General features: G+C 43.1%; 1 protein-coding gene across 1 annotated transcript in view; it reads right to left on the bottom strand.

Annotated features, from left to right (window-relative positions):
- Positions 1 to 1,195: 1,195 nt before the first annotated feature.
- Positions 1,196 to 10,526, bottom strand: part of RAE1 (ribonucleic acid export 1) — a 10,607-nt gene continuing 1,276 nt past the window's right edge. The window contains exons 2-12 of the mRNA XM_072414230.1: positions 9,954 to 10,050; positions 9,769 to 9,873; positions 8,129 to 8,221; positions 6,987 to 7,073; positions 6,820 to 6,906; positions 6,561 to 6,632; positions 5,846 to 5,953; positions 3,768 to 3,874; positions 2,834 to 2,909; positions 2,542 to 2,736; positions 1,196 to 2,202 (exon numbers count right to left, since the gene is read on the bottom strand). Coding sequence (XP_072270331.1) covers positions 2,116 to 2,202; positions 2,542 to 2,736; positions 2,834 to 2,909; positions 3,768 to 3,874; positions 5,846 to 5,953; positions 6,561 to 6,632; positions 6,820 to 6,906; positions 6,987 to 7,073; positions 8,129 to 8,221; positions 9,769 to 9,873; positions 9,954 to 10,043 — 1,107 coding nt within the window. The 5' untranslated portion in view covers positions 10,044 to 10,050 and the 3' untranslated portion in view covers positions 1,196 to 2,115. The remainder of the gene's footprint in view (positions 2,203 to 2,541; positions 2,737 to 2,833; positions 2,910 to 3,767; positions 3,875 to 5,845; positions 5,954 to 6,560; positions 6,633 to 6,819; positions 6,907 to 6,986; positions 7,074 to 8,128; positions 8,222 to 9,768; positions 9,874 to 9,953; positions 10,051 to 10,526) is intronic.

Raw genomic sequence — 10,526 nt, 5'->3', positions numbered from 1 at the left:
GGAAGTAGTCTCTTACAGATCAAGGAAAGAAAGCATCTTGGAAAATTACATCTGTCCAAAAAGACAAATTATTATCACCATGGGATTTACCAGACAGCATAAGACAAATACCTACATTGTGGTTACTAAAGGGAGGCCAACAGCATCCCAGACATCTCAAGGGATAATAAAGATGATGGACAGTTATCTTTGGAAGATATAACCAATGGATGGGACCGCATTGTAGAACAAGCCCAACCCAACCATAGAGGGGGAACATCCCCGAGCCACAACCTACACAATACTAGCATGGTACAGACATGGTTGAAGAATGTTCCTTTACCTTTAAACACCACTTTGCAGAACAATTGAGGAAAAAAGGAATTTACAGATTCCACAAACCCCTGAGGTGCCCATGTTCCTATACCAGGCTCTAACTGGAATGATAGAAGCCTTGGTGCAGTACCCAGGTGTAGGAGGTGACAATGTAGGATCAATAATTACCAGTGGAGGGGAATCCACAGCTGGGTAGAGCCTGGGAGTTGGGGGTAGAATTAAGTCCAGCCCAGCATTTTTTATTGCTCCCCAATGGAGTTTGCACAACCATTCCTGTTGTGGAAGGAACGAGTGAAGTTCAATTTGTTACTCCTCAGCAACATTGTTGGCAACCAAGTCCCTGTATCAGCGGGATACTCCTGGCTCTTCAGAAAGGCTGGGATCTAGCATTGGAAACTTTCTGACCTTAATAGACCCTAAACTACTGGGCCTCCTATTGGTTGGGTCAGGTGGGAGGTGGCAACGCCATCAGCTCTGGACCTGGAAGTCTAGAAAACACTTTAGTGATGCCCAATACCCGAATGTTACTTCTAGCACGTCACCCTGTAACCCAATGGGGGCCAGGCACAATAAGGAAATCTTGGTAGCAGTGGGGAACCAAGGCAACCTCCAGCAGCAAGAGTGCAATAAACCTTGATTAAGGAGACAAAAATAAGTTGATGGAAACTAATGATGTTGCTGTGAAGATGTCGACCCTCTTATGACAGGAGCGCATTATGTAACTTGTTGGAAGGGTTATACCCAGGGCTGGCTGAATACCTCAGAGACTTTTTGTCTCCTGTGTGAAGAAGAAAGAAAATGATTTGGCCGGAGGATACGGATTATCCAGTGACTGGCACTTTTATATTTGTATATCTGATCAGATACAACACAAAGGCAATACTAATAAACACGTCTTTATTTTAGGAAAAATGATTTGCGTCTCTCTCATAAAATAGCGTAACCAGTTTGTATCTTTGAATGGCAGAAACAATCCCGATGAATTCCTTCCTTGCCAACAAAGCCTTTTATATGAGTGTTGTTCATCAAGACATCCATGACCATTACCCATAAAGCTGCTTCCACCCCATATGCCACCCAGAGCGGACAAAAGTGCTGGAAGTTGCCTCCTCTCTAGGCTCCCAACATGCCGTGTTTCCAGTGTTTGATTGCTAAAACTCTGAACCTGCAAGTGTGCAAGGCTCTCAGAGAGAAGACTGCTGTATCAGCAATAATAAATGTACAAAACAAAACATCAAATATAAAAAAATAACAAATAATATATAAACAATAATAAACATTTAATGAGACATTAAAGCCAGATTCTGGGCAACATCCTTGGGAAAGATTAAGATGGATAACCCACGCCAACTGCACAATGTGCAGGCCTCAAGGTTAGTCTTTGTATTTGTGGCCGAGTGTAGACAGTGGGGGAGACATGACACGAACGCTGGGGTGAGTGAAGGGCAGCAAGATTTATATTACCCAGGCAAACTAAAATGAGCTGTATGAGGAAAGCCTGCTTTATATAAACACATGGCCAAGGTAAACATTAGGAAGCGATTTATAATGAAGAGCGGATATTGCTATCCACTCCCTGTAATACCCTGCATTGTCACCTACCCATGACATGTATGAGTATGGCATGGTGTGCAGCCTGCAGAGAGAACTCTGATTACAGGAGAGTCAGTCACATCAACAGACTGAAACCTGCAAAGAGCTAAGCTGCTTTTACTTTTTATATAAATGTCCCAGTTCATCAATCTCTCTAGAGGATGGCGTCCAGAACTGGACTTGGTATAAGGCTGTGGCATATCAGTATTATTTCTTATTCCGCGGCTTCAATTCCTCCGCAGCATTCCGCAGGAAGATATAATTCTTCTTTTGTGGGTTGTAGAACTCGTGACCCTGGAATGAGAAAACAAGTGACTTGGCATCAGAGTGAAATGTAAATATCATTTCTAGGGTAATACTGAGCTGTACATGGATTACCTGTACTTAGTTATAATACATTACTATCAGTTTCAGGTCCAAGGTAATACAAGGGCTGCTTGGGATTGACCTCACTCTGGACTGTGAACCCAAAAAGCTGCCCCTTCTGCCTACACTTTTGTGCTCATTCAGAAAGCACAGAGAAATAAAACCAGCATTCCCCAGTCATATTACAGTGCATACAACACAAATTGTTAAACTATAACGGTGAGGTCTAAGAACGATGACATGAATGATGTCAATCAATGAACTCACCTTGGACCAATCATAGCTTGCTGAATAGGCAAAAATGTTTCCATTGTGGTTGAAACAACAAGCAGAGATGGGCTGGTCCAACTGTTCTGAAGTCTTGAGTTTGGTTCTGGCATCTTTGTCCCAGAAGCTAAAGCGTCCATCGGACCCGACTGTGGCCAGAGTGCCATGTACCGGATGAAAGGCGATGCCGTTTACCTGAGTGAGAAGAGATTTCATCAATTTTTTGTACATTTTTTTTCACCGTTGGGGCACAAAGGACATCTTTATTTTTATAAAACCTCACAGTACGTACAGCATAGATGTCCTGGGGAGCGGCCGTGTTTGCCCCATTAGACCGGTGGCATTTAAATGTGAAGTTGTCTTTGGCTCTGAAATACAAAGTTGGGGTTATTTTTATCTGTACAGCGACAATCTATTCAGTACATATATAGATCATTAAAACATGAATCACAATGTAACAAAGGGTGAGAGACAGACCCCAACCTCTCACCTTGATACACAATCCCGATTCTCTCCCCTCAAATATATGCCAAGCCTGACACAGATCCTGCCCCCTGAACTTTATATTCCTGCAACTGACCCTACCCCCTCAACTCACCCTGGCTCAGAGTATAGTGGTGTGTCGGAGGCTGCACAAGCATGATATGAAAAGGTACTTTACTGATGCCATTGGTTTTATGTGTTAATAAAAAGACCAGATTGTTCTTGAATGCATTTCTGAATCTGAGTGGAGCAGATCACTGAAGAATAACCAAATAGAGGAAATGGCTCAGATATTAGCACTCTGGCCTTTGCAGCGCTAGGTCCCAGGTTTAAATCCCAGCCAGAACACTAAATACAAAGAGTTTGCAGGTTCTCCCTGTGTTTGTGGGTTTCCCCCGAGTACTCCAGTTTCCTCGCACATTCCAAAAACATGCAGTTTGGTTTATTGTCTTCCCCTCACAATTATCCCTACACTGTGTTTTTGATATATGACTATGGCAGGGACATTAGATTATGAGCACCTTTAAGGAAGATCTAGTGACAGGCCTATGGACTTTATAAAGCGATGCGTAATATGTTGGCGCTATATAATTACAAGTACAAATTAAAATAGATGATTTTAGATAGAAGTCTTCAATGTTGAAACTGATATTAGGGTGGGCAAAGCAGGCTTGAGTTTAAAAGCCCGGATAAGAACATGCACATAAAAAACCACAATGCAGTGCAAATCACAAGGTACTTACGGATTTGGAGGGTTGATGTAGTGGATGGCAACTCGACCTTCAATGCTACCCAGAGCAAAGCCTGTTGGCTTGTTCTGTTTATCTTTGAATATGGCGACACATCGGTGCTGAAAAGAGGGGAATTGGTAATAAAGAATGTTAAAAAATCTAAAAAGCTCTGCCATGCCAGATCGTCAATGTGTAAACCACCCGGTGCACATTATGTTAAATATTCAAAGTCACTGTGAACCTTATTTCACTAAATTCTGAATTCATTTGAGTAGCAAGCGAGGGCTGTTATATATTGTAAGAACGTGCATGCATTATATATTCTTGAAGTGGTGGGATTAAAAATGGAGAAGGTTGTTGGAGTCCTGGGTAAATCATGGTAAATGTGGCAGGCGCAGCACTATGAGGTGCCTTGTGCGCTGTGGCATTAGAAGAATTATTATCTCTGTTTCTCTTTAGTCTGATCAGACTGTCATTACTCTATAATTCCTCTAGTACCGTTCAATAAAAGTAGTAGGTTTAAAGAGCACACCAAATACTTCAAATAACTTCTTTAATAACTTCAAACTTTCTTCATATAACACTGCTGCTTCTGCAGCAGAAAGTCTATGTACAAACATGTGTTGAATGAGGTATCACAAAATGATGGTTGAATCTGACTCTCAGGTAGAGCACTTTGACATGCAGTATAATTTGCACTACAACTCTCAGTCTGCTCTTATTCTGTATAATCTGCTCTGTATTAGATAGAACTGTGCAGTTTGCAGTATGACATGGTAAGGTGGAACTATGAAGATTGATGGATAAGAGGTTTGGTTGGTAAGAGGTTGAAGTTGGTTAGTTTGTTTGTTGGCTGTTTGTTGGTGGAACTGTAAGCAAACACACGAGAGGTTCAGCAGACAGTCCCAATCACTATTAAACTACAGGAATCTATATAACTGCATTAAATACCTTTTTTGGCCTTTTGTCTACTTCTATGGAACTCTCTGGCTGGAACTCTGGCTGTTCTCCTCTCTTCTCTCTCTCTGTTAGCATGCTGAATACAGCCTGGTTTGCTAGGGAATTTCCCCATAGGCACAGTGTAAGGCTGGTTGTGATTGGTTGAGGCCTCTGCATAGTGTAAGACTCACTGTGATTGGCTTACCTCTTCTAGCTAGATAATGACTCTTAAATGTATATTTTCCTTTTCTGCCTATGTTAACAAAATGCATATATAACTATTATAAACATTCACAACCATAAAATACAGTGATAACTCTGCGTCTAGCTTAAACATATGAACATATGAGCTGTATAGTGGGGTTATTGGCAGGTTTAGGTGTATACAGAATATACTGCACTAATAACCTAGGACAGGTTTTAGCTGGCCAGCTACACATACACCTAATAAAATACATGCAATGACAAGTTGTAGTTCCAAAACCAAGCAAAATACCTTCTTGTATTTAAAGAGATACAGACATAAACTGCCCCTGTACAAAGCAATACTAAGACCAGTGTTCTCCTCACCCCCTTTTAGCTGGGTGCACAATACAGGGGGTACAATACAGGGGCCCCCACCCGTCTACAGCTTCTACCCACGCAGCTTAAAAAATTCTGAGAAGAATACTGAAGACCTAATGCGCAGATAAAGGTGAAACATTCCTGTACAGCTGCTGGAAGTCACCACCAGGGGCACAAGCAATAGGGGGCCAACAGAAGAAAACTGGGAGGCAAACTGGACAAGTAAGTTCATGGCACGATCACCAGGGGTTATATAATGGCAGCAGAAGATTAAAAACTATTTTTAGTAGTTAATTAATATGTTGAAGATCTTAGTGAATGGGTTCATATCTAAGTGAAGTTGAGAGCTGATAACATACATTCACTTCCCCAGCAATGGCTGACCTGTGTGCTAGATAGCAGCACACAGCAGACACAAGTCTGGCCCATACTGTGACATTTCTAGATTGTAAGCTCTACGGGGCAGGGTCCTCTCCTTCTCCTGTGTCACTGTCTGTGTCTGTCATTTGCAACCCCTATTTAATGTACAGCGCTGCGTAATATGTTGGCGCTTTATAAATCCTGTTTAATAATAATAATAATAATACCTGATGCTTCAATGGAGATTCGATCCTTCGAAATTCGGACGGCTGATTCTCCAACTGGTAGACTATTAACCCTCTCTCAGCTGTCGCTACTACCGCCATTGGAAACACCTGAGGGGAGGAAAGACACAATAAATCAGGTTTACTTTTACCAATATAGAAGCGTAACAAAGGCAAGAGGCTGAATTCTAGTTATTTTTTTCAGAAGCCAGAAAAGAAAATATAGAAATAAGAGAAATAATATTTAGAAGCCTAACCAATGGTGACTGAACCAGACCAAGAATCTCCAATATTGAACACTTTGTACTACATTATAAAGTTCTGCAGAGACATAGTAGGAGCAAGGGAGGCACCTTGGGTAATAGCGTGGCATCTTGTACACTAGGAAATATCAGATGGTAAAGACTTTTTGCCTTATATCAATATCAAAGTCAATATCAGCAGCTCGGATGGGAGGTCTGTTATTCATTTTCTTACATAGAATATTTGTTTTATCTACTGTTTATAAAAAAGATACAAACCCAATCACCAAAGTCTCATATATAACATGATCACTGGGAGAGGAGCCGAGGCCCTGCATTCCCACTGGGTTTAGGATCCAGGGTCCTTCACAAAAAACTGAACTGATAAAAACTTGGCTGTATTTTACCCGTAATATATTTACTATATAGGACATAACCAGTACACATTAACCTTGCAGTAACCAAACAAGACTTACCACATCAGCACAGTAACTTCGTTCCGGAAGCTGGAGCGTCATTAAAGGATTTGATGAACGTGTGTCCCAAAACTATAAAAGAAAAAACAAACATGGTACAGGAGACTGTCAGATACTGAAGACATTCTACATTAGTAATAATAAAACGTCAGAGAAAAGAATACCATCTGCTAATCTGCCTAAGGGCCCCACAATCACTGACATAGTGCAGAGTGTGGCCCTTAGGCAGCAGGTTGATCAGCAGGGGTGTAACGCTTACCTTCAAAGTTTTGTCCCAGCTACCCGTCATTATGCAGTTGTAGTTGGGGGCTTTGATCCAGTGTATGGTTTTCAGTGGTGCATCATGCTGAAAAGACAACCAGTACGTGAAATATCTGTATATAAGTGGGTATTAAACTACAGGAGGTAGGAAGAGCACCGACTTACCTGTGCGATCTGTATAGACTGGTTGCTGTTCAGGTCCCACATTTTGGCTGTTTTGTCACATGACGCTGTGAAGACTTTACTACCGTCCTGCACACAAAGGAAAATGAAGAGGACATAGAATGAATGCCGGGACTACCTGACCAGACTGGTCCTCACTAGCACTAACTAAAGAGGCCACAGACAAAGCAAAATACTTTACTAAGGTAGCACAATACTTTGAACATGGAGCAATTACGTCTCGCCCTCTGTCACATGACTGTGACTGAGAAGGCCAAGCACTACATCATGGGAGGTCACATGATCACTTGCACATGGATCCACCAAGTACAGCGATACCTCGGCTAATGGAGATAATTCATTACGAAATCACACTTGTTAGCCAAAACGAAAATTTAGCTCAACGCAGCTGCAGTTTGTTATTGTGCATCCACTATGCATTCGTTAGCCGAGGCCGAAACATAGCAGAAAAAAATCTTCGTTAGCCGAAAAATTTGTTAGCAGGGTCACTCGTTAGTCGAGGTATCAATGTTTTGTCATGAAGTGGGACAGTGAAACCAGTGCACCTAGTTAGAGGGTTTCTTAATGTCCTGAGTTGGACAAGTGACAGGGTCTCTTTAACCCCCTGGCCGTATTCCTGAGTGTGGCTTGGGGTGAAATTTTATTACAAAAAGCTGTAACCCCGAGCCACACTTGGGGTTGAATTGAGGGATTACCCGGTCCTCACAAGCCCTTGGCGTCCTCTAGCGATGCCGGCCTGGTATCTGTGTCCACTTGGTGATGCTGGCTGACATCTGCGTTCCACAGCCTCGCATCCCGGCGTGTGAATGATGGAGACGCGAGGCTAGGGGATGCTGATGCCGGGTGGGCATGCAACGTGTGTGCAGGCGGGGGGCGGGACCAGCAGGAAATTTAAAATTAGAAGTATTTTCTAATGTCAAATGTACTGATTTGACATTTAAATAGTAAAAAAATAATACCGCCAGGGAGGTTAAAGAAGAAATCCCTTTCAAACCAATGAACAACATCGTAGTAATCAGGCTTGTCTGTTTAGGTGCAAAGTAAATGGAATGTCCAGGCTGGCATGTATAAATCTAAAGGACAGATTGTACGATCACATTGGAATATATGCGTTCAATACTTACATCGCTCCAGCAGACGTCCAGCACCGGCCCCGTGTGCATCTGTTGAGCCTTTGGGATGGTCTGTCCGTTATCCTGCACCTCCCAGCATCGCACCTGACAAAAACAACATTTCCAGATATAAGGTGGAGGGAAGCAACATGGAAAATCAATACCAAAAAAATCATTTGTAACGTCCGCTGCAAAATTAGAGCTTGGAAGCCGACACATGCAAGGAAAGTGACAGAGACTCAGTCAGGGGGTTTGTAGCCATCAGTGGTCACCTTGTCCACATTATTAATATTATTAAACAGGATCTATATAGCGCCAACATATTACGCAGCGCTGTACATTAAATAGGGATTGCAAATGACAGACAGATACAGACAGTGATACAGGAGGAGAGAACCCTGCCCCGAAGAGCTTACAATCTAGTAGGTGGTGGGAAGTAGTGATGGTTTCAAATGACAGAAGAAGACAGGGAGGCAAGTTTGAAAACATGGGTTTTGAGTGCTCTTTTAAATAAGCAGAAAGTAGGAGCAAGCCGAAAAGGACGAGGAAGACCATTCCAGAGAGTTGGGGCAGCTCTAGAGAAGTCTTGTATCCGTGCGTGTGATGAGGTTATGAGTGAGGAAGTCATTAGTAGGTCATTGGAGGAGCAGAGAGAGCGGCAGGGGGAGTATTTTTTAACCATGTCAGAGATGTAAGTGGGACAATAACTGTGGAGGGATTTGAAGGCAAAGCATAGGAGATGAATTTGATTCTAAGGTGAAATGGAAGCCAATGGAGAGAACTACAAAGAGATGCAGCGGAAGAGGAGCGGAGGGAAGGATGGATGAGTCTGGCTGCAGCATTCATAATAGATTGTAGAGGAGAGAGTCGGGTTAGTGGAATACCAGAGGAGGTTACAGTAATCCAGACGAGAGATAAGAGCGAGTTTGATTGTCTCAGGGGACAGGTAGGGGCGGATTTTGGAGATGTTGCGCAGGTGAAAGTGACAGGACCTGGAAATGTTCTGAATATGGGGGGTAAATGAGAGGGCAGAGTCAAAGGTGACACCAAGACAACATGCCTGAGGGGAGGGCCGAATAACAGTGTTGTTATCAGTTAGATATATGTCAGGGGGGGGGGGGGTTGGAATTTGAGGGGGGGATGATGATGAGTTCCCCTTTGTCCAGGTTGAGTTTCAGGAATCGGTCAGACATCCATGATGAGATGGCTGACAGGCAGCATGAGACCTTATCCAGGACTGAGGGAGACAGGTCAGGGGTGACATCACAGGAAACATTGAAATCCTGGACACACTGTACAGGAAACGTATCTCTTGATTTATTCTCCTGTATTAGTGACAACTCCTTTTTTTTTTTATACAATTGTCACCCGGGAATAGAAAGGAGAAAATGACCCTAATCACCTCCCTTCTGATCTATCTTTTGCTGATTTTCCACATTTTTTAATATTATATATTATTATTTTTATATTACTATTTGTTTAGTTTGTTGTTGTGTGATGACGGAATATTCAGACACAGTAGCAATGGGAGGGGTGAGAGGCGGATTGGTATTACAGAATATTAAAGTCTCCAGTGACTGCACACAGGTGAGGCTCTCCAGGTAGCAGCACCGCTGTGTCAATGATCTCCAGGTAACACAATATTTACTCACATCATTGGCCCAGGAGCCGGCGATCAGGAAGTTCCCCGGTAATGTCGGTGGGCTGAAGGACAGACATGAGATGCTGTCGTCCGGCGGTGAGCTGACCTCTATGTCCTAAGGAGAAGAAATGTAATAATTAGAGATGGGCTCAGATATCCCAGCCATGAGAGAGGACGATATCACAGGGAGCTCACCTTCATAGGGTTGTGGTTATCGGTGGTGGTGCCGCCAAACATACTGCTTCCTCCTGTGCCAAAACCACCTGTAGTGCCAAACAAACTCATTCTGTACCTGCAAGGAGAAAAATGTCATGTCAGCAAATTGGTGATATCATTCAGAGGGAATATTGGGGAGATTCACCGTCTCCATTCACCTGGTGACCAATGTTACATCGACAGCAAATGTTTTAGTGGCCATTTGTGCACTGTGATGTAGTGACAACTTATTATTATTATACAGGATTTATATAGCGCCAACATATTACGCAGCGCTGTACATTAAAAAGGGTTGCAAATGACAGACACATGCAGAAGGAGAGGAACCTGCCCCGAAGAGCTTACAATCTAGGAGGTGGGGGAAGGAGGAGCATTAGGAATAGAAGCCAGCGTCATACTACTGGGGGAACAAAAGGAACCCAATCATCCCCAATCACCAATGGGGACCCAAAGACTGGAGATTCAGCACAGCCAGGTCTGCAGCCCCCGCCCTGTGGTCACCAGAACATTTACAACCCCTCCTGCCCCCAATGCCTCTGCAGCCCCTGCCCT

This window comes from Pyxicephalus adspersus, chromosome 6, assembly GCF_032062135.1.
Source record: "Pyxicephalus adspersus chromosome 6, UCB_Pads_2.0, whole genome shotgun sequence".
Lineage (NCBI taxonomy): Eukaryota > Metazoa > Chordata > Amphibia > Anura > Pyxicephalidae > Pyxicephalus > Pyxicephalus adspersus.
Note: the sequence above shows the minus strand (reverse complement) of the source record. Positions and strands in the feature narration are given on the sequence as shown.